Below are 25350 nucleotides of genomic sequence, written 5' to 3'. Positions count from 1 at the left end.
GGTTTACCAAACTAACACCTGGATAGGTGGGTGTCTTATGAAGAAAGGTTGGACAGGTTAGGCTTGTATCTGTTGGAGTTTAGAAGAGTAAGAGGCGACTTGATCCTGGGGATTCTTGACAGGGTGGATGTGGAGAGGATGTTCCCTCTTGTGGGAGAATCCAGATCGAGGGATCACTGTTTAAAAATAAGGGGTCACCCATTTAAAATGGAGATGAGGTGAAAGTTCTTTCTCTCAGAAGGACATGAGTCTTTGAAATTCTCTTCCTGAATAGTTTGTTGAAGCAGAGTCTGAATTTTTTAAGACAGAGATGGATAGATTCTTGGTAAGCAAGGTGGTGATAGGTTATCAGGAGTTAGCAGGATGAAGATTTGAGGTTACTATCAGATCAGCCATGATCTAACTAAATGGCAGAGCAGGCTCAAGGGGCCAAATGACCTACTCCTGCTCCTTGTTCATATATTTATATGTTTGTACTTCCTCAGCCTTGTAGGCTACAGAATCAGACATCTCTGACTGGCAGAAGGCTTACTGTGAAATAGCTAAGGCATTTGGGGATACAGGCTACATGCTATAAAAGGCAGCATTTCAAGTTAACATGACCTCAGAGCATTGTGTGCAGTATTAGGCTCCAGACAAAACAAGGCAACTGATGGTTTGGAGATGCTACGATGCAGATTCTCTCTGAGGTTGCCTGGAATGAAAATGTATAAATACGGTGAATTAAAACTTTTTATCATTAACACAATGCAGATTATGAAGCAATATGATAGGGACATTTAAAATTATTAAAGAAAGGCAGTTTCAAGCAGCTAAGGGATCTAAAATAGGGACCAGAGATACAAGATGAAATGTAAGAAGTTCAGAAGAGACGGCAGGAGAAATGTCTTTATGGCTGTGGAATTCACTTCCAGGATTCACATTTGGGGCAGGATACGGTAAATTAAGGAAAAGAGGATGAGGTGATGTGGAAGCAGAATGGATAAATGTGCTGTTTTTGTGGAGGATAAACATTAACATGAACTGGTTGGGTCAGACAGCAGGTTTCTTCTTGTAATTTCTAATCAATTCTATAGAGCTGACATTAACCTCCCTCATTTGAACACTGTGGGATGTGGGGACATGACATGTGCAAAGTAGAAATGGGAGTTCCTATTGTACTCTCACCCGCATCATTTTTATGTACCTGTCTTCAGATATGGGAAGATTGCTTGCCCCAGAAGAGCAGGGGCCTAATTTAATTGTCAGTGTAATTTTAATGTTGGGCCCTATTACAGTTTGCAAGTTCCCAAGTCATTCAGCAAAAGCTAGGAGAATCCAAGTTCCAGGCTTATTATATTGTTTCTCTTAAAATTCAAGGTTCTGGTGTCACAAAGACACCTTGAGCCTCCCCTACGCAGAGTTTTGTCCACTCTTCCCATGAAATGGATTTACTGAACACTCCCACCCACACTTGCCAACCTACCAGTGATCATTTTTATGAGTCCCTATCCATAATGACACCAACCCTCTAGGAACAATGTAACTCCTACCAGCTAGAGAGCTGGGGCATGTAAATAAAAATTGGGGGTTCAAATTTTACCCTCAATCTCCAAGAGGGTTGTGTGGCTCATCAGCTACAGTTCCTGCTGCAGGTTGAAATCAGCCCGTATGCAACTGATGCTCTTGCCTAATGAGGTTTATTGATTTTTAGGTGATAAAATATTTGCTTCATCCTAAGCTCAAAATAACCTGTTTTAAACTCTCTTCCTTCTCACTTCCTCTTTGCCAAGCAAAAATCAAGACTCATTGAAATCTCTTCTACTGTAACTAATTTATATCTCTAGTTTCCAGAATTCAGTTTTAAACGTCAAGCTTGAAGTCAGTTCCAATACTTGCTCATTTATCTAATCTTTCCTTTGTTTTTCAGGCCTGTTGCTGTTTGGCACAGTGGACCTTGGCTGCTTCACTTTTCTTTCACAATGATGAAGAGTATATCACAGATTAATTATTATCTATTCTGCATATTTACTCAGAAGTAGACATTTCACTTTCTCTAAACAGATAAAGTCCAGAGATACATGGGGTACAGCAGACAGTCAGCCATTGCTGCATGAGAACACTGAATGGTTTTAATTGTATCTGAACTTTTAGATGATTGTTTAAAAATGGAATGGACACATCATTTAGGAAGATGCACAACCGAAAGTAATGAGTACATAAAATGAGAAAGGATCAAGCACGACAAAGGATTAAGCATCCAATGAGACTGTAAGTAGAAAACTACTCTGGCACATTTACACCTAATAGTCTATTCACTGCTGCATATGAGCACTGCATCCACAGCAAGTGGAAATAATCTAGCATGTGTGAGTGGATTGTGTGAGATAATGATGGAGTCTGGGAGCAGCATGAAGGGTAATGATGGTGCAGCAGGGGTGCAATGTGAGGGATAATGATGGTGTATGGTTGAAATATGAGAGGTAATGACTGTTTTAAAAACCCTGCTCTTTGCTCTATTGCTCAGAGGTGCACATTGAAAACTATGGAGATATTCAACTGCTGTAATTCACAGGAATTACGATGTATTGCACTGAGGGTAATGCTGGTCTACCATTTCTGTAACACAGGTAAATATCTTAATTTTTATTCACACTGGGAATCAATTATAAATTTGTGTTTGTCTGCATGTGCCTACACATGCTCACACCTATGATAAGATGCATGCAAGTACATGTAAAAGTGTACCTACAACTTGACTTCAGTTGAAATAAAAATCATGAGGGATGTAAAACAAGTTGCCAACTCACTGTTACCCATTTTGCACTATTGTACAAAATCTATTTTAATAAGTTTGAGGAGGTGATGGTAAAAAGTTGATCCTGGGAGGTTTCAAGAAAAACTTGCATTTATGCAGCATTTTTCACGACCGCTGTTGTCTCAAATAACTTCACAGCCAATGATGTACTTCTGAAACATAGTCACAATTTGAATTCAGGAAATACAGCAGCCAATATGCACAAAGCAAACTCTTACAAACAGCAATGCCAGACGGACTAGATGTTGATTGAGGGCTAAATAATGACGAGGCAAACTCCTTTGAGAGAGTGCAATAAAATCATTCATATTCACAATTCCTTTAACATCTCTCACCTCCAACAACACAGAATTCCCTCAATACTGCTCTGTACTATCAGCATTTTTCGGTTCAAGCCCTGGAGTGGGACTTGAACCCTTGTGAATCAGAGACAAGAGTGCTCCCAACTAAGCCATGGTTGACACCATGCTTTGGCGACTCACCGTGTAAAGTCATACTTGGCACAGACTGTAACAATTTTACTGAACCACTCAAACAGGAAATATGTCACAGATGTGAAGCACAGTTTATGGAAGAAGCCATATAATGACATTTAAGTTAGGATGACCAGGAGTGCAATATTCAGATAAACATTGCATGCATTGTTTTGATAAAAGATGGGAAGATTTGAGAAAGGTTGTAATGGGGAGAGGCAAGGTACTTGCAGTATTATTAATGATTTATCCTCAGTCCCACTTTCAATTCAGTATTAACCATTTTTACCACATTTCCAGTTTACCTGCAGTCCCATGAATGATTTTCTTGACAGTTCCAATGTACCTGTTGTGTTATTAATGATTTTTCTTTTACCGCAGCGCAGTATACATATCATATTATACATTGTTATTTTTTTAAAGTCTCAGTCCCAATATACCTGTGGTGCTATTAATGAATTTTCTGACAAAATGTTATCACTCCTTAACAGCACTGTGGGTGTACCTACACCACGTGGACTGCAGTGGCTCATAGTGACAACTCACCACGACCTTCTCAAGGGCAATTAGAGATGTGCAATAAATGGTGGACTTGCATGCGAGTGACACTCACATCCATAGAACAAATAAAGAAAGCATAGTGTTTATATTATTGTACTTGATACTCAAAGACTGGGAAATCTTAGTTCAAATCCCTTTATGGCAGTGGTGAATTTAAACTCAATTAATTAAATAAAACAGGATTTTGTTAAAAAGTTAATGTCAGTACATACAAACGTACAAAATAGGAGCAGAAGAAGTCAGCCATTTGGTGGCAGCAAAATGACCAGACTATCATAAAAACACATCTGGCTCATGAATATCCTTTAGGGAAGGAATCTACTTTTCTAGCCCATTTTGGCCTGTATGTGACTCCAGACCCACAGCAACGTGGTTGACTCTTAACTCCCTCCATACAGTGTTTAAAAAGCAGCTTACTGCCTTCTTCCCAAATGCAATTCGCGATAAGCATTATATTGGCCTTGCCTTCGATGCCCACCATTTATGAATGAATAGAAAAAATGTCCCATTGTATCTGTGGTGTTATTAATGATTTTTACCCTCAGTCTCACTGTGCCCACCATGTTATTAATGAATTTTGCCCTCAGCCCTAGTGCACCTGTGGTCTAAGTATTGATTTCCACCAATAGTCGTGATGTACTTATGGAGGTATGAATGATATAATATATCCCGCTGTTATTCTGTTGCATTGTTACTCACGATTCTTGACACTTCATATCATTTGCAGTGATGTCGCAATGCAGGATTCTCCGATGCAATTCTGAATATGTTTTTGCCACAAACCTTCTCGATGATTCTTTGAATGAGGACTATTGTATTGCCTTACGAGCTTACTCACTCTGTACCCAACGAACTGCTTGGTTCTGCCGCGGTGACCTGGCATACCATTCTGCTGTGCAAGGAATTGAGGACCTAATGATCCAGCATAATTGCTCGAAGGAAGGAGCAGTATCACTGCCTCGTCCACGCGTCCCAACGGATAATCAGGAGAATTTACATCCATCAGACACCTGCAAATATGAAGAGAGTTTTTTCTTTAAGCAGCGCCAGAAACCGACCTACCTGCACTGTGACATCTTTGGGAATCTCCACGTTAGGACGTTTTACAATGATTTTCAAACATGCAGAGTTCAGGGTGCATGGCCAGTCATTGACAACAATTACCTATCAGTGCAAATGACCAATGTACCTATCTCGTCACATTGCAATATATCAGCAATCAGCAAGGTGATGAATGAGAGATGTTCTAAACATTAGAATACAAGAATCAGGAACAGGATTAGGCCCTATGGCCCCTTGAGCCTTCTCTACCTTTCAGTGGGATCATAGCTAAGCTTTGATTTCAACTCCACTTTTCCGTCTAATCCCCTTATCTCTGGATTTCCTAAGAACTCGAAAATCTGACATTCTCAGCCTTGAATATATTAATGCCTGAGCATCCACAGAACCCTAGGGTAGAAAATTCCAAAGATTCACAACCTCTAAGTAAATAAATTTCTCCTAATTTCAGTCCTAAATGGCTGACCCTTTACCTTAAGACTATGGACCCAGTTTTATACTCTCCAGGCAGCAGAAATAGCACTCTCAGAATCATTCACGTTTGCCTCTCATTCTAATAAACTCTAGAGTATAGATCTACACTACTCAATCTCTCCTCACAGCAGAGGCTTCCGAACAGGAATCAATCCAGTGAGCCTTTATTGCACTGCCTGTAAGGCAAGTATATCCTTCCTACATCGAGAGACCAAAACTGTACATGTTACTCCACATACAGTCCCACCAAAGCCCAGTACAATTACAACAATTTCCATACTCTTGTACTGGAGCTTCTTTGCAATAAATTAAAGGCTAACATACCGGTTGCCTTCCTAATAATTGCTCGCTACACCTGGATGTTCACTTCCTATATTTTGTGCAGAAGGATAGTCAAAGCCCTCTGAATATTTAATTGTTTCTCACTGTTTAAAAAATATTCAGATTTTCTACTTTTCCTAACAGAGTGAATAATTTCACATTTGCTCATTTTACCTTCCATTAGCCTTGTTCTTGACCACTCCTTTTATCTATCTATGTTGCTTTGCAAACTCCTCACAGAACTTCCTCACAGCTTGCTTAGCCACATAAGCTTTACATCATCAGTAAACTGGAGAGAGGGTAAGTGAAAAAATAAATAATTGCAACAAAGAGAGAATATAAGAAGAGGCTGGCAGCCAACAAAACAGGGAGACCAAAGTCTTTTATAGGCATACAAACAGAAAAAAGGTGGTGAAAAGAGGAGTGGGGCCAATTAGGAATGTTAAGGAGATTCATATGTGCTTTTATTGGTTGTGGCATTGAGTACAAGAGTTAGAATGTTATGTTGCAGCTTTACGACACTTTGGTTAGGCTGCAGTTAGAGTATTGCATTAATTCTGATTGCCACATTACAGGAAGGATGTGGAGGCTTTGGAGAAGATGCAGAAGAGGTTTACCAGGATGCTGCCTGGATAGGGTATGAGCTATGAGAGGCTGGACAAACTAGGGTTGTTTTCTCTGGAGCGGCCAAGACTGAGGGGAGACCTGATAGAAGTCTATAAAATTATGAGAGGCATAGGTAGGGTTGACAGTCAGAATCTTTTCCCCAGAGTTGAAATGTCTAATATTAGGAGGCATACATTTACGGTGAGAGGGGGAAAGTTCAAAGGAGATGTGAGGGGCAAGTTTTTTTATATCGAGAGTGGTAGGTATTTAGAACACGCTGCCAGATGTGGTGGCGTAGGCAGATAAAATAGGGGCATTTAAAGGGCTTTAAGATAAGCACATGAATATGCAAGGAATAGAGGAATATGGACCAAGGGCAGGCAGAAGGGATAGTTTAATTTGGCGTCATGTTCAGCACAACATCATGGGCCGAAGGGCCTGTTCCTGTGCTGTACTGTTCTATGTTCTAATTGAATTGTGTAGTGAGACTTCAACATTCACTGAAAAATTAGCACATTCAATTAGCTTTAACATAGTTTCAGTTTTATTTGTGTTAACAGTCACCAACAGAATGGTGTTAATATTCAGTAACAACAACAACCACAGAACCTTTAATGTGGTAAAACAACTTAAGGTCTGAATGTTATCAAACAAAATTTGACACTGAGCTACACAGGGAAAGATGAGGCTAAATTACCAGAAAGCTTGACCAAAGAGGTATGTTTTAAGAGCAATGAGGAAAGTGAGGCAGGGAGGTTTAGAGAGGAAATTCCAGAGCTTATGGACTGGATGAGCAGCTACATGGCTGACAGTGACAGAGCATGATGGGCAGCATGGTGGCACAATGCTTAGCACTGCTGCCTCACAATGCCAGGGACCAGGGTTCGATTCCAGGTCAGGTGACAGTCTGTGTGGGGTTTGCACGTTCTCCCCGTGTCTGCGTGGGTTTCCTCCGGGTGCTCTGGTTTTCTCCGGTTTTCTCCCAGGGACAGGGGAGAGGGCCTAGGTAAGACATTCTGTCAGAGAGTCGGTGCAGACTCGATAGGCCGAATGGCACTGCACTCGAGGGATTCTATGATTTAAAATCTGAGATGTGCGATGAGGTCTGAATCAGAGGAATGCAGGTATTTTTGAGCGTTGCAGAGCTGCAGGATGTCACAAAGAATAGAAAAGGGCAAGGCTATAGAGGGACTTGAAACCAAGGGTGAGAGTTTTAAAATTGATGTGTTGTTTAACTGGGAGCCACTGTAAGCCAACAGACATAAAGGTGGTAAATGATCGAGCAGTGGTGCGAGTTAGAAGGGCAGTATAGTTTTGGATGACTTCAAGCTTCTGGAGTTACAGAATTGCGTTAATATTCAGTAATAGAATGCTTTGAATGGTCAGTAAGAGAAATATATTGATATTCTGTCACAGATCAGTGTAACAGTCACAAAAAAAGGATAATTAGTGTAACTAACATGGTCACCAAGAGAATTATGTTAATATTCAGAAAACAGAATGGTGTTAACATTCTGTAATGGAATAGTATTAATGTTAATGTAAGAGAATAATGAAAATGTTTACTAATAGAATGGTGTTAACTTTCAGTAACAAAATGGATTTAATGCTCACTAACAGAATTTGATTAATGTTTACGAACAGAATGGCGATAATGGTCACTAAATGTTCAGTGAAGGAATTGTATGAACAGTCACTAAAAGAAACATGTTGATATTCAGTAACCGATGGATGTTAACAGTTAGTACTGGAAGGATTCACTAACTGAAAGGAGTTAATGGTCATGAAGAGGATGATGTTAACATTCAGTGACAGGTTCAATTCATGTTCAATTACTGAATCATGTTAACACTCAATAAGACAACGGTGCAGCTGGTTACTGACTGAAGAGTGTTGTTGGTGACTAATGGGTCTAATGATAATGACGACCAGTTATTAGTTGTCCCTGTGTTAGGGAGGGGAGAAAATCAGATGGTAGTGAATGAATGAGGAGCAGAGAATGAAGAGAGAAATGGCCATTTCAATGTTGGCTGAAAGTCTGAAACCAGGTTTGAGAAGTGTTAAACTCACCCATGGGACTCACTTACCACCAGCCCTACATCCATCATGAAGATTCAATTTTGACCTGATCTTCTAAGCAGGACTCCCCTTGGAAAACAGGTAGTGGGTGCTCCATTAAATACACTGATCAGGTTCCAATGAAGTTAGTGAAACTTTTACTTTTTTGACTCCACTGGCAGGAGAGGGAGTGTTTATTCTTCCCCTTGCCCAATATCGCCCACCCCATCTGATCAACTTATCTGAGTTCTTCGTTACCTGGGAGATTGGACACTGCTCTGTTTCCCATCCAGAGCAGCCTCAGGGTGGGAAACAGGATGGGTACATGAGATGAGGCACAGAAAATCACACAGGCCTCATGCAGCCATGGTCAGTACTGTTTGTTGGCTCTGACCACTAAAGTCCCACCTCAAGCTAAAATTGGGGAACTCAAGCTAAAAGTGAGGAACAGAGAGTGAGTGAGCTAAAAGTGGAGTAAGTAAATAACACAGTAAATGACAAACAGCAGACAATGATTGAGGAATAGAAAGTGAGGGAATACAAAGTGAGAACAGAGTGAGTGAGGAAGAGAGTGAGTGACAATAAACGGCATATAAAAAGCTGAGAGCAAGTGAAAGGTAAGTAGTGTGTGTGAAAGTGAGGAAGAGTGAGCGCGAGCAACAGAGGTACAATGAGAAACAGAATGGTTAGCACTGCTGCTTTCACAGCACCAGGGACCCGGGTTCGATTCCCGGCTTGGATCACTGTCCGTGTGGAGTGTGCACATTCTCCCCATGTCTGTGTGGGTTTCCTCTGGGTGCTCTGGTTTCCTCCCACATTCTGAAAGACATGCTGGTCAGGTGCATTGACCTGAACTGGCACCGGACTGTGGCGACCAGGGGAATTTCACAGTAACTTCATTGCAATGTTAATGTAAGTTTTACCTGTGACTAATAAATAAACTTTAACTTTAGAATGTGTGAGTAAACATAGAGTGCAAAAAGCAGAGAATGAGAGAAAAAGTGAAGGTGGATGAGAAATGCTGGTGGTGGGGGTGGAGAGAATCCTCATTCTCTGTCAGGTGAGAAGGAATAGAACATGAATAAGTAGCACTAAATGGAAGTGATTATAAAACCAAGAGTGAACAATGCACTGAATGAATGACTGAGAATAAAAGTGGAATGCTGAAGGAAGTCTGAGTGACAGAGAGTGAGAATCTGAGTCATTCACAAAATGCAAGTGACACAGAATGCAATGTTTGAATCTATCATCAAGGAAGAAAAAGCGAAACATCTGGATAGAAATTGTCCCATTGGGAAGACACAGCATTGGTTCATGAAAGGCAAGTCATGTTTAACTAATTTAGTGGAATTCTTTGAGGACATTACGAGCGCAGTGGACAACGGGGAACTGGTGGATGTGGATTTCCAGAAGGCATTTAACAAGGTGCCGCACGAAAGGCTGCTGTATTGGATAAAGGTGCACGGCGTTACGGGTAATGTATTAGCATGGATAGAGGATTGGTTAACTACCAGAAAGCAAAGAGTGGGGATAAGTAGGTGTTTTTCTGGTTGATGATCAGTGGCTAGTGGTGTGCCTCTGGGATCAGTGTTGGGATCACAATTGTTTACGATTTACATAGATGATTTGGAGTTGGGGACCAAGTGTAGTGTGTCAAAGTTTGCAGATAACACTAAGATGAGTGGTAGAGCAAAGTGTGCAGAGGACACTGCACATCTGCAAAGGGATATAGATAGTTAAAGTGAGTGGGCAAGGGTCTGGCAGATGGAATACAATGTTGGTAAATGTGAGGTCATCCATTTTGGTAGGAATAACAGCAAAATGGACTATTATTTAAATGGTAAAAAATTGCAGCATGCTGCTGTGCAGAGGGACCTGGGTGTCCTTGTGCATGAATCACATAAAGTTGGTTTGCAGGTGCAGTAGGTAATTAAGAAAGCAAATGGAATTTTGTCCTTCATTGCTAGAGGAAAGTTATGTTGCAGCTGTATCAGGTGCTGGTGAGGCCACACCTGGAGTGCTGTGTACAGTTTTGGTCTCCTTACTTGAGAAAGGATATACTGGCACTGGAGGGGTGCAGAGGCTAGGTTGATTCCAGAATTGAGAGGGTTGGCTTATGAGGAAAGACTGAGTAGACTGGGACTATGCTCATTGGAATTCAGAAGAATGAGGGGGGGATCTTATAGAAACATATAAAATTATCAAGGGAATAGATAAAATAGAAGCAGGGAGGTTGCTTCCACTGGCAGGTGAAACCAGAACTAGGGGGCATAGACTCGAAATAAAGGAGTGCAGATTTAGAAGTTGAGGAGGAACTTCTTCATCCAAAGAGTTGTGAATCTGTGGAATTCGCAGCCCAGTGAAGCAGTTGAGGCTACTTCATTGAATGTTTTTAAGGCAAAGATAGATACATTTTTGAACATTAAAGGAATTAAGGGTTCTGGTGAGTGGGTGGATAAGTGAGGCTGAGTCCACAAAATGATCAGCCATGATCTTATTGAATGGTGGAGCAGGCTCGAGGGGCCAAATGGCCTACTCCTAGTTCTTATGTTTTTATGTCCTTATGTTAAGGTTCAGAGATTAATGATTTCTCTCTCATTGATTTTCAGGTTACAGCTATTTTCAAGAACTCCAAGGAATGCATTGACCAGAAAGTATATCAAGCTGAAATTGGCAATGTTCCAGCTGCATTTGTAGATGGGTCTGTAAATGGTGGTGACAGAAATGGGGCCAACAGTCTGGTGATCAAGGAAAAGTTGGATGCTGGTCATGTGGAGATCCAGGCGAGTTACATTGGGACAACGCTGATAGTGCGGCAGGTCGGGCAGCACCTGGGCTTTGCCATTCTCATGCCTGAGGAAGTAGCCAGCTCACACACACAGGAACAGGACCTGCAGCTTTGTGTATCAGGCTGCCCATTCACGGAAAGACTTGCCTTGAACTCCCCTATCTACACTGCAGATGGGGCCAAAGCCAAATGCAAAGAGGGTCTGCTGGTGGAAGATGTCTACTTTGAATATTGTGTCTTTGATATTCTGGTTACTGGTAATCCCAATGTTTCATCAGCAGCATTCAGGGCTGTGGAAGATGCTAAAATGTTACACCCAGATAAGGAGACATTTCACGTGTTCAGGAACTGTGTGTCTGGCAGGCCGACCGTCTGCTCTGCGCTTCTGCTGGTTTCTGTGCTGTGGTCACTGTCAATGCAACCAGTAAGGAATCCTGGAAAGTCTGGAGCCCTAAATAAAGAGCCAGAGAGTGATTCAGAACTCCGAACTCCCCTACGTTGAGTGCCCACGTGTGAACCAGAACCAGTCTTGCAGTTTTTCTTGATTTATTCAACTATTTTGGACATCAATACAAACCAGGTACTTAAGTGACTGAACCTCCATTAAATGCACCAAGACCCTGTGAGTGTTTGCTTTTAACCTCAAAACACTTGACTTCATTTCTAGATGTATCAGCTCATATGATAATGCACATAGCCCCAACTGTCATGACAGATATCCACCCTGTCAGATATCCAATCATATGCAGTTCTATCAGATATACACCCACACACAGGTCTGTCAGATATACACCCACATAAAGGCTTGCTCAGTCAAGTATCCACTTGTACACTTGAAATAAAATGTGCACTGAAGCATAATCACTAGAATGTAGAGCCTTAAATTAACTTGCTGATTTGAACAATTTAACTTTGAAACAATGAAAGCAGCATTTTGGCTCATGAATAATGTAGCTCTTAGCATCTTAAAGTATCTCAGACACTTCACAAAGAAGTGACACTGCATATTATCGTGTTTTATAATGAAGTAAGGACATCAATCACTCATAAGGAATGGGGTAAACATGTTGTAGGTTCATTTATTAAGACTAGCCTAATGAGAACAGATACACATGGGTATAAAGCTTGAAGACATTGGCATCAGAACTGTGTGCACAATGTTCTGCTCACAGGCCAAAGTGAAATCCAAATGGATCACAGAACACACTTCCCTTCTAGTGATGGCATTCTGCTATCTCTTAAAGGCATATTACAAGACATGTAACTGGGGAAGTCAGGAGTCTTGACCAAGGTTGTGGTCAATTAGATAGGTCTTAAGAAGACATGTGAACTTGCGGAAAAAGACATCAGTTTTGGAGAGGGCCAGGCTTAGAGAAATCAAGTATTAGAACATGGTTGTAGAGCTAAGATGAGGCAAATGGATGACATTGTCAAAGAGTGTTTTAAATTTGATGCATTTTTGGAGTCTAAGTCAGCAAAAGATTGGAGCAATCAACAACTGAGACAAAGGGCAGAGTTTTCCGGTCGTGCTCGCCCCAAGACTGTAAAATCCCACCCGACGTCAATGGACCTTTGCATGGTCCTGCCTCCGCCTGCTATGATTCCCATGGTGGGCAGGATGGGAAAATTCGTCCAAAATGTTGGACAATATGCGGGCAATAGAATTTTGAACAACTTGGAGATTTTGACAGACCTAAAGCTCAGTCCTTGCTGATGCGATTAAAAGCTTCACTGATAGTTCTATTGAGGTAACTTCTTTCAGCCATCTGTTTTACCTTCATCTTCATTTTGTTTTACTGATGGATATATTAGTAATTTAACATTAGATTACAGCAATCAAGAGGAACAGAGGGGCTAATGGGAATAATCCATTTCTGCTGGTTGGAGAGTTTTGGACAAGGAGACTAAAAAAAAGTGTTAAGATTTCAGAAAAGAAATAAGGAAATACTTCTACATGCAAATAGCAGTATTTAATGTAGGTGATGGAGGCCTTGACCACAGGCTGCAGGGCTGGCAAAAGGTCCATGTCGATTCTTTTTTTGAAGCCCTGCCAAATTAAGTGACAATCATGCATTTAAGTGGACAGTGACAGACCGTCTCCAGGACTGAGGACCCCGGAGGCAGAGATCCCACCCCTAGGAGCTGCTGGCCAATCAGAAGCTGGCTTCTGTGCATTGTAGGCAGTGCCAACAGAAGCAGTGACTCCAGCTGGTAATAAACCCACCCAGTGCCGGATTTAGACTTGGTGAGGCCCTAAACTATATAAAGCTTGGAGGCCCCTTGTTAAAAAGTTACACCAAAATGTCTCACAAAGTTGCGTACCAAAACAGGACCTTGGGTCGCCACAAAAAAATTGAAAACATAATTATGCCTTTTAATTATTTAATAGCAAGGTATTTGAAGTGAAAAATACAAATTATTTTCAAATGAATGCATTTACTGATTACCGAGGATGCATTTACTGATAACCGAGGAGTTCATCCTCGGTTAAGACCTACATCATTGAGTTTTGTGAAAACTCAATTTTTCACAGTTTTGGCGAGGGGGTTGGCAGTAAGGTCAGGGGTGGCTCTCAGCAGTACCCCTTCCTGATGTCAGTTCCCTCAAGCAGGCACTAAGTGCCTGACAACGAGGAACCGTCCCTGAGACACTGCAAGCAAACCTGACAGGGTTTGCTTTTTGGGCTTCCTACATGACGAGTCCCCCAGTGGCAGCAGGATGATGCTCTTCAGTGGGCACTAGTTTCCTACAAGGGTCTCAAAAGGCGATGTGGCAGGAAGTCTTTCCATCCCACACTTAATCGGGACAGCGGCAGGGATGTGATGGGGTCACCACCTGCCACTCTCCCACCCAATTAAATGGCCCCCATGTACAAACTCATCTTGGTGGGGTTGGAGCCAGGGGGATTAAATTAACCCAAGGGATGGTAGAAATTTGGAACTCTCTTCCATAATGGCAATTGCTGTTGGTTCAAATGCGAATTTGAAATTTGAGATTTTGATAACCAGAGATTTTAAGGGGTATTGGTCAAAAATATATAGTATTAATTCAGAGGTCAGCCATGATCTTGTTGAACAGCACAACAGGCTTGGGTAGCTAAGTGGCTCACTCCTGTTCCTATCATTTATATTTGTGACACTTTCTGATGGCTGTTGTATTTTAAATCCAGGCTACTTTTGAGTGTGCATTTATGGATAATGGATTCACAATTATTCTCTTGCAAATGCACATTTTCAATGCTAATATTTCAGAAAGCGGGCTGTCCTGCATTGTATTCAATTAGTCACATAAAACCGGAGGAATGGACTGGCAGCAGGACAAGCATTACTGTCCCAAAGTTGTCCAGCAGCACTCCTGATGTAATGGAAAACTGGTCACTTTGTCCAGAAAAAGAACAAGTGAAAAACAGTCGTAACAGCAAATGGATGTGTATTCTTGAAGCAAACACTTTTAAAACAATTGTTCATATCCCAGCTTTAGGAGAGATCACAGCTATGTGAATGTAGAAACACTCTGTCAGACACAACTACCCCAACAATCACAAAGACTCCACGATGCCCACTGAATAGATTCAACCCTGCCCCTACTGAGCAGGATGTTCTACGGTCCTCTCCAATATGCATGATCGTGAGCCAATACTGACTGCCTATCATCAGCCAAAGACTTCCTCCCCACTGTAGTAAAATCACCCCAACTAGACTGCAACCACCTCCCACCCCCTCCTCTAATCAGGCATTCCATCATCCTCATTACCCTGGTCAGCCCCCTCCCAAAGATTTCCGAATATTGGCCCAGAGTTTCCAGCAAAAATAATGGTGAGTTCATTAATGTTATTAATATGAAAAATCACTTGAGTATTTTGTAATTTAGAAGAAATAGGCTGAGCTGTGAATTACTGCAAACTGTTGGACAGTTTTGCGCATCTGTAATATTAATCCAGGGCTCACTGTCAGAGCTACATTTGCGCTGTAAAAACAAAATAAACTTGGCACAGAAAGTTGAGGCTGCCATTTCATGGCATTGGGTTCCTGTTAGTGAGATAATATGTGTTTGCAAGGGGCTCCACTTTTAAACCAGTTCATAATTATTGATAATATGACACATGACACATAAAACATGATGCAAGTCAAATTGGGGAGATTATACAAGGAAGTGTACTCTTCACAAAGACAAAAAGTTCAGTAGCTATGTAACTGAATGATTGAAAGGAAACAAAGCGATCACTGGACATGAACGTTGCTGATTGAGAATACAGAGGATAATAACTGGTTGGAAAAGTAAGAAATATTTCCAATAAGCCAAGAGTAAGATGATCAAATTTGGCCTCTTGTGAACTGCTAAAATATATTCCTTTCACGTGCAGGCAGCATCTGCCTTTGGTTCTGAATTTCATGAATTAACATGTCATCTGAACCTTGGATAGGTGGCTGTCTTAATAAATTAATATATCATAAAAACAAAAGCTCTGAAGAAGTCATCCGAACTCAAAAAGTTAACTGTATTTTCTCTCGCCACAGATGCTGCCAGACCTGCTGAGTTTTTCGAGCATTTTCTGTTTTGATTATTAATATACCATGTTCTACAGCCAAAAATTCTTAAAATTATACATTTTCCTGCAGTGGTATTTTTATACCTTTTGTTCAAATAATCAGATCATCAAGCTGCCACTTCAAAGTTTTGCTAAGCATTCAAATGTTTACATTTTACTGGTTGTTGCTCACTAAGGTTCCAGACACTCTTGATGTTGCCGTGCTATTATCAGTTCACACTTCCACCAGCTGCAGCACAAAGTTAATGGGAGCTTAAGAATGAGGAAAAACTTCTAACTCACAATGCCCTGATCCAACAATTCATGAGTCAATATATTTCACAACAGCCAGAAATGAGAAAGAAGGGGATTGTTGATAATTAACAATTGCATTTGGGAGGATACAGACCATAATATTAACCAACTGGCCTTCTTTATAAACCAAGGTAAGAAGATGGAAGACATTGGACAAAAAAGTGAACGATGGAAATTCCTCCGTACCCATCAACTCAGCAAAGATTGTGATCCTCCTTCACCCCATTAAGCACAATTTCCCCCTTTCCCTGCTGAATTAAGAGGGAACTCATCGTCACCCCCATCCTGACCTACAAATTTACCCACTGAATAGTCCCCCAACCAATCAAGAAGAAAAGTGCTTTCCTCATCCCAATGAAATAGAACTGGGGCTTTGTGCTGGCTCTGGGCCCACTCAGAGCAAAAAATCACCATCCACCTTGTCCCATCTTGTCCACCAACAGTCCGTCCTCTCAATCTTTCAAGCCCTCTGCTGCTTTCCACCCATATCATCTTTCCTCCTTCCCTGAATTTCACATTCGCTCACTCTGAAGAAATGGGCCTTGATCTCGCACCCTTGACTTCTGTTTCTCTCTCTCCTTCATTCCTTTCTCCTGATCTATTCCTCTAATTTTCCCCTCCTCTCTGTCTCCCCCTCTTTTCCTGCTCCCCCTCACCCATTGTTGGATCCATTTGACCTAACCCTTTCTATCTCCTTGACCTGAACACTGGACATGGTTTTTACTCCCCATGTGTCACATCACTGAACATCATCTTGTGTATTAATAAAATACAAGTGTTAATTAAGCTTACTTTAACTTATAGTATTTACTGCACAAAACAAAAAGAATTGGCTTTATATGTTTGGGACACAATACAGTAAGAATTCTAATTACACAAGGAGGGAATGTTGCAATCAAGTTAGTTGAGCCTTGCTGGATTCACCAGCTCCATAATGGAAGAAATTTAACCATATAGCAGACATCCAGAAATCTCTCTGTGCACTTACATAGTTCATGTTACTCTGATAGGCAACAACTCTAAGGATAGATCATAGGCAGATTTTTTCTCTCTTAATTTGAGTAAGGACTGAGTAAGGTCCAAACATCAGCCACTCTGTGAATGGCCCATCTGCCTGTTAATCTTAAAAAGTCTTCCATTTTAAAGACATACCCCAACTTTCTGATTGCTCCACATAAAACTGTCCAATTTGAAAATCAAGTTCAGGAGAATATATTCTCAGAACCATATCATTGCAGTTCATTACATTCCCAGCATAACTGAACAGGTGAGCTTTCAAATCTCCTGACATCCTGTGATTTTAATTTTAAAATTTGTGTGTGCCTTTTGTTCCACTTTCTGGACCCATCACTAATGTGCTCTTTACCTTGACTTCAACAATCAAAATCCATGATCTCTAAAGTCTAGAAGAAGTGAAGTGGATAGATGGAAAGACCACCACCCGCTAGCCCCCCCTCCAAGCCACACACATCCAGACTTGTCAATGTATCACTGTTCTTGCATCATCCTGAAACTCCCTCTCTAACAGCAGTGTGGCTGGACATGCACCACATGGACTGTAGCGATTCAAGAAGGTGGCTCACCATCACCTTCACAAGGGCAATTAGTGGTGGGGAATAAATGTTGGCCTCACCAATGATATCAACCCATGATCTACAAACAAATAAAGGAAAATTATGCATTACCTGCTGTGCTTGACTTCCTAGGCCCTTCTCTGCTGTGCATCTTTCCCTGGTTTGGAATGAGACTATACTTATCATCACAACTGTGATCCAGACCCTACACGGCCGAGGAGCCATTCCACAGATCAACTTATTTATTTCCTTGGAGCTTCTCCTACTCTGCCACTGTAACTTCACTGAAGATGCAGCAGAAACCCAGATGTATGTAACATTGGGGTGGATTCTCTGACCTTGCCCGCAGTTGGGAATTCTCCAGTCCCGCTGTAATGAATGGAAATTTGGGTGAGCACCAAATTTTCCATCCTTGCTGGCAGCAGCAGTGGGATGTGAACAGCTGGAGAATTCGAGCCTTTGGGTGGGGTTTTTCTCCCACTCCACGGCATGTTTCGCCACGGTGGGAGGCAGAGCACTGCTCACTGGCAGCGGGATCTTATGGTCCTGCTGTTATCAATGGGATAACCATTGAATGCACCCCTCGCCGCAGGGAAACCCATGGCAGGGGAGCACCATTGGCAGGATCATAAGATTCCGCTGGCGTAAATGACAGCAAGATTTTAGCAATAGTGTCTAGCATGCCTCTGATGAACTTACAAGGTTGGAGTGAGAGAAGGTCTAAGGAAATTCAACTCTCTGGTCTTGATTAGTATCCCTATTGAGGCTTGATGCAGGAGGAGGATCAGTGCTAAAAATAGTGCAGCCAGCCAGTTCCCCACCTCCAGGACATTTTCATATCTGCATCTTCTGTTGATAATTTCACCCGGATCTGACGGGTCTGAGCCTGTTTAATTATGGTATCTTTTTCTATGCTTGTGTACCATATGCTGTGTCCTTGGTTTGGCTGTGTGCCTGTAGCACCCATAGTAGATATTCTTGCACAGTGTACTAAAGGTTCAATGAGACATACAATGAAGGTAACTGAGAATCAAATAACTGAAGCAATCACTGCTCCTGTCCTTCCTGCCTGTCTCCCAATTTGCTGCTGCAATGTTCAACCAGACTTGTCTTTTTAAAGACTGTGTTCTAATTTTTACAAACTTAGATTGCACTCATTTTGCATGGGATTAATGCCAATCACTTTGAAACTGGTATGCAAATGAACTGATGCAGGAGACTATAAATACTTGCCCACCAGTGGGTGTAATTTTCTTCCAATGGTGTAAAAGTTGCACAATTCACCACAGAACCTTTTACTGCCTCCACCACCACCCCCTGAATCTGATAATTCAATGGTTGGAGTTTTACATTGCACTTTGAAAAACATTCATTCTAAATGCAGATTCAGTGAGGGGTGGCATGGTGGTAGTTAAGGGGCTGTTACGACGGCTTTTTGTTGAATTTAAAAACTATTGTTCCCCTCAAGTTGCCAAACTAAATAGCAGAGTGGTTCCAAGATGAACTTTACTATAGCCAGCTACAGGACCCTGAATGTCCATTCAGATCATTCAGAGTGAAAAATTCATAAATACAAAGGCAATTAAAGTCTCAGCATCAATGACAAGTAATTAGCATATACCAATAAAAGAGTAGGAGTTATCTCCATCCAATCAATCATGCATATATAAGGGTATAGTGTTGTGGTAAACCACTGTTAAGCTTATTGCCTGTGTGTGTATGACATGCCTGGACATGCCCCTGCCGGCCCTGCCTGGGACTCCTCCCCCCTGGTCCAGGTATAAAGGTGACTGCTCCCCACCCCCCTGCCTCAGTCTCTGGACCAGTTCATCGGCATGTGTGTGCTCCAAGTCTTTTGCGAATAAAAGCCTATTTGTTCTTGCATACAAACTAGTCTTTGCTTGATTGATAGTGCATCGTGTCCAATTAAAACTTGTGCAAGTTATATCGTCAAGAAATTATAGCTATATCTCTGACCAATGGTATCTCAACCTCCCTTTCCATTGTTCCTTGTTCCAATAGGCAGATATGAACTGCAGCTGCACATCATTCAATTAGATATTCCTTGAGCGTTATCTAGGCTTACTTTAATCAAAACCTGTCATTTGCACATAGATTTCTGTTTGCAGGGTTCCCCAGTGACCAGGTATTGCCGAAACTTCAGCCAATACAAGGACTCACAAAAACCAGTGTCCCAGTTTAAAGACATATCTTTTTATTTGTCCAGCGATCACAGGGAGAGATTATTGAAAAGTCCGAGGCCTCTCCAGACAAAGAGCAGCCTAACCTCTCCAATAACTGATATACACAGCTTACAGATTTTGCTTATCAATTTCTCCCACCTTTCATTAGCTTTGAATCAATCATCTTCAATACACATAAATCTTTAATAACACCTGTCACATACTTTAGCCAATTGCATTATATCCTTTGACATAATGGGATTTCATTGGTCCGTTAAGTCCCCGATTGCTGACTCAATTTCCTCTATTGCTTAGCAATCTCAGATGCTGAGCTACAAAGATCAAAGTTAATATTCCCACCAGTTTTCACCCTATCACCGGCCAAACCAGACAAATGCAAGTATCTGGACAGTGAATTAATCCTATTCATGAAGCTGCCTTGAGAACTCTGCTATTAGCAACTCATTAATAAGACCTTGCACATTCTGAGGTTTTATTGTTTCCTAAGAATGTGGTCCTGTCTGTATGTTCCCATACCATCATGCCTTGCAGAAACCTGTTCTTGGCTAAAGTGCACAATTACTTTATAAAATACAGTCAATGCATTTGAAATATCAAAATACACTTTTAAATCACATTCACGTGTGTAAACTGTTCCCTTGTTAGCTTAAGAAGTCTGATTTAGAGTCATTTAACTCAACATAAGTGTCTTAAATGCTTAATGGTTTGTAATTTTTTTCTAACCTACTAGGATTTTCTCCCCAACACTTTCCCTGCGTGACTGAGGTTCAACTTGCAGCTTATGTGATTTTTAAACTTGTGTGATTTTTAACCCTTGCAGTGGCACAGTGGTTAGCACTACTGCCTCACAGTGCCAGGGACCTGGGTTCAATTCCTGGCTTGGCTCACTGTCTGTGCAGAGTCTACTTGTTCTCCCTGTGTCTGCATCGGTTTCCTCTGGTTTCCTCCCACATTCAGAAAGATGTGCTGGTTAGGTGCATTGATCAGACTAAATTCTCTCTCAGTGTACCTGAATAGGCGCTGGAGTGTGGCAACTAGGGGATTTTCACAATAACTTTATTGCTGTGTTAATGTAAGCCAACTTGGGACACTAATAAATAAACTTTAAACTATGACTGTACATTCTGCACCCTCTCCTTTCCTTCTCTATGTATGGTATGCATTGTCTGTATAGCACGTAGAAACAATACTTTTCATTGCATACCAATACATGTGACAATAATAAATCAAATCAAAATCATGTTAACTAACATACCATATTTTCCACAATATAGATTATCCATGGTTTAACCAAATTACACCCAATAACCACTCATATTTGCATATTTAGGTTTGATTGCAATCTATTTCACAATTAAATTTTTTATTTCCCCTTTTCTTAATTCTTCAAATGTTGTTCCACGCGGCACGGTTACTTGACAAGAATATGATGCTGTTCAATTTTAAAACCCCAGCTGCTGCCATTTTAAAATCATCACTGAAAACTGCAGAATAAGGTAAAAAAAAACCACGAACCTAAATTCTGTCCTTTCGTCTGCACACTTGTCTCAGTTCCAGTCAGTACATCTCCAACTGGGCTGGCTGCTTCTCAATCAAATCTTCAAATACCGGTCTAATGCCATGGTGACAAATGGCTGACTTCACAGCTTGTTATGTTACCATATGTACAAATGACAACACAACTGTTTTTTTGATTTTATTTTTCAACCATACATAATTTTCTTAAAAAGGTGTCACTGTCACATTTTCTGGATGGAAAGGAAAGTGGCAGAATGCACAGCAGGTCAGTCAGTAACTGAAAGAAACAGGCAGGTTCATGCTTCATGTAAAATCCTTCAATGGCCTTCAAACAACAGTTTCCATAAAATGGCTAATCTTTTTGCATGTCAACACATTGAATATCTTTTGCAGATTTAAACCATATGTTAAAACCTTTTCACATTAACATTTTGACAAAAGGAAATGGTATTGTTAATTATTATTGTTCAAACAGTAAAAGGTAACGTGGGTTTGTTTCTGTAAACAATTAAGTTAGTTTAAAATATAAACACTACAAATGAAACAGTTGTGTTTCATAACAAGGCAAAGCACAGAGTAGGAGGATTTAATTGGAATCAAAACTGAAGAAGGACTGCGATACACTATCTGAGGAACTGCCCACTTTAAAACAGTAGGGCATGATTCATTGTTGTGCCAAGCATAACTGCCTGCTCAAGAACTATTACCAATTAAAGATGAGATATAATTGTAACACAGTACGCCATTCACTTCCTCCCAGTTTTAAAAACAGTACTTTGATGTCTTCTTTAAAAATTGGAGCTCAAAGGCAAGCCTTCTGCCAACTCCATCTTTACACCTGGCAGCCTCGGCACTCATTCCGGGGGTAGAATCATAGAATCTCTACAGTGCAGGAGGAGGCCAATAAGCCCATTGAGCCTGCACCGACAACAATCCCACCCAGGATCTATCCCCATAACCCCACAATTTTACCCTGACACGAAGGGGTAATTCAGTATGGCCAATCAACCTAACCTGCACATCTTTGGACTGTGGGAGGAAACCGGAGCACCCGGAGGAAATCCACGCAGACCCGGGGAGAGTGTGCAAACTCCACACAGATAAGAACCCAAGGCCGGAATTGAACCCGGGTCCCTGGCACTGTGAGGGAGCAGTGCTAACCACTGTGTCACCATGCTGCATGATGGGTCTCACTTCCAACCCAGCCCAACTTCCGCAATGAAAATTCCAACTTCCAGGCTTCGTTTTCCCATGTCGGGCTAGTGGAGCTGGGAAACGTTCTGTCTCTGCTCTCCCGATCCAAGAGCAAAAATCCAGACCCAAGTGTTAAAAAAGGAACTGCATCTGTTGTGTAATGTGATGTTTCTGTTCTGCCACTAGAGGGCAGACTTCCTAGTATTCATCAATTACCTATTCAAGAAGTGATTAAACAAACTTTGTGTCTATTCTGGATGAAGGTAAGATTAATCATGGGAATGTTATCCATTCTAACTTGCCACTGCTTTGTTACAACATATCGATTATAATTTATCTGTCATAACGTGATGGGTGTTGGTTTATTCACCAATACATAAATGACTCTATTACATTGAGCTGATGTATGGCCAAATACAATGCAAATTCCTGTAGACCGGGATTTGAACAAGCAAAATAACTGCAATCCAACCTTTACATGAATGATTTTGGAGAGACAGAAAGTTTATATTCATGGAAGTTCATTCATCCATTCAAGCAAATTAAAAGTGTTAAAATGTATTGTCAGGACTGAATATGACATATGTAGGTTCATCAGAACTAATTATTAATCTTTTAGTTGCACTATTGTCTTGCTAAATTAATACTATGCCAAGTTCTTGTGGTGAATTTTAGAAATAATAAATTAGGTGTAGACATTATGTGCATTTTTAGGTGTTTGAAGGGTATTGCCCATCTTGCTTGGAGAAACGGGGTGTAATCTGGGGTGTAAGAAACATTTATTGTTAATATTATTCAACTTGCGAAAGTTGATGTAGATTATGGGTTGCCATCTGTATAATGACAGGAGCATGCTTAAAAACACGGTTCTTCAGAATTTTATCAATCTGATTCTCAGTAATCCAATTTTAGGACAGGAAGTCTGGCATCAAAGGGAATTTAAAGGTTTTGTATCCTGATATTGATTGACTGTAATGTCAGATTGGTATATTCTAGTTCATTGCTACCAAGCACGTTGGGAGTAAATCTCTCTGTTTGCACAGCAGTATCTGCTGCCAGTCATAATGCCTATACGATCAACATTGGATTTCAAGCTGGTGTATTCCCTTCCACCTGAAAAGAACAAGTGTTCATTTTAATCAACATTATTTTTGCTCCACTGTACCAATAATAGAAAGATCAAAAGATAACCAGGTTACTTAACAAGCCAATAAATTAAAGAACAGACCCCACAGAAGTCAATACAGAGTATATGTGACCAATCCCTTCATGACAATACAACTTGTCAAATTGGAATTATATATCAAAATGCCTTTGAAAATTCTGAATGATCCAAGTTAGTGTGTTTTCACAGGTTTCATAATAAACTTGATGGACCTGATAAGTCACTAAATTCGTCCCTGTTCCAGACATCTATGCTGCAAGATGTCGATTCACTAAAATCTGATTTAGTTGGGGAATTTGTGGTATTAATTGATCATATGTACTACAAATCCTCGTAAAGTCTCAGTTGTCTCCAGTCCAAAGTCTTTCAGTAGACTGTCTCATGCCATAAAGGGTTGTCGACATTTCTCAGTCCAAGGCAACCTTGCCTTTAACCCATTCTTAAAGTCTAACCAAGTAAGGATATTGAAATTCAGTAAAATTATGAGGACTAAATTAAATGTTAAAAACAATCACTTTACTACCTTTATCAAAAATGTGGACTTCATATACTGGCATTTGAAAGATTGCCAGGAATATGTGTAACAATGATGCCATTCAAAACCGCCAGGAAAACTCACTAGTATTTGGCAAGAACTGCATATAATAATATGGTTGGAGAAACTATGCTGTAGAGAATTTTTTAATTAATTGCTTAGATTCTCCATCTTAGATTGGATTAGTAAAATTCTAGATATTTGTGAAGAATAAAATTGAGCAGACATACAATCAGTGACTGAGTCACACAGTCGGCAATACCAATTATCTAAATATTTGTAGTGCCACATTGTGCCACTTGTCTACTTTGCCGGGTATGGCACAGGTTTGGAGTCTGTCCGTTTCAGTATTGCTGTATCAAAAATCAATTGCTACAGCAATTGCTTCTGGCACAATAGTTTATATTGTTTTCTTTACCTGAAAAGATTGGCACACTATTCCAAAGATATATTAGGATTAAAGAATTATCTGTATCAAAAGAATGAAAAGATTTGGACAATAGGAAATTATAATTTTAGATTGGTTAGAAATACTGCTGGCACAGGAAGGGTTTCCTAAGCCAATGCCATTTGAAAGTATTTTTGAGAAGGCACATAGTCTCAGTGGTTCCGGCAGCTAATTATGTTATTATACTTCAAATGTTATTCTGGTACAGATGGAAGCTGCAAAGGCATTAAGCCTGTGATAATTGTAACACTGCTGCTGATTAGCTGAGAGTTTACTGAAGTTGTTATTGATTCAACAAGTAGTCTACCATTTGTTCTTCTAACCAAAATCAAATCTATCGTTATGATTCCTGTGGAGACAGGTAAACCAAAATTACCCGATGAAGAATTTACCAGACCAGATTTCACTTTTTGGAATTTTACATAAACATACATCAGAATCAATGCAAATTAAATATGAATTAACAGGCAAATCACAGTCAGTACAAACTATAAATTACATATGGAATAGAAGATGCAACAAAGACTATTTCATGGAAGTAGCAGACAGTCCACTTGCCTGTGTGGTCCCAGTTTTAACCACACAGATCCTCCAAGTAGAATTCCAGTTCCTTTCTTGAAAGGACTTAGCCAGTTCTCTGCAGGGAGCATCTTCTACATGAACAGGGTTCCGCTCATGCAATTTTACCTATATTGCGCAATTTTTTCTGGAACCTTCTCAGCTCTCTTTGCT

The 25350-nt window shown here is 40.6% G+C and overlaps 1 protein-coding gene across 1 annotated transcript; it reads left to right on the top strand.

Annotated features, from left to right (window-relative positions):
- The first annotated feature begins 1914 nt into the window (after positions 1-1914).
- LOC144493661 (repulsive guidance molecule A-like) lies at positions 1915-13582 on the top strand. The gene is made up of 4 exons (XM_078212949.1): positions 1915-2250; positions 2507-2609; positions 4559-5058; positions 10959-13582. The coding sequence occupies exons 2-4, from the start codon at positions 2525-2527 to the stop codon at positions 11637-11639; spliced, it is 1266 nt and encodes a 421-aa protein (XP_078069075.1). The 5' UTR covers positions 1915-2250; positions 2507-2524; the 3' UTR covers positions 11640-13582.
- Positions 13583-25350: the final 11768 nt, after the last annotated feature.

The sequence above is a fragment of the Mustelus asterias genome, chromosome 5, assembly GCF_964213995.1.
Source record: "Mustelus asterias chromosome 5, sMusAst1.hap1.1, whole genome shotgun sequence".
NCBI lineage: Eukaryota > Metazoa > Chordata > Chondrichthyes > Carcharhiniformes > Triakidae > Mustelus > Mustelus asterias.
The sequence above is the reverse complement of the archived record's forward strand: the minus strand, read 5'-3'. Positions and strand labels throughout refer to the sequence as shown.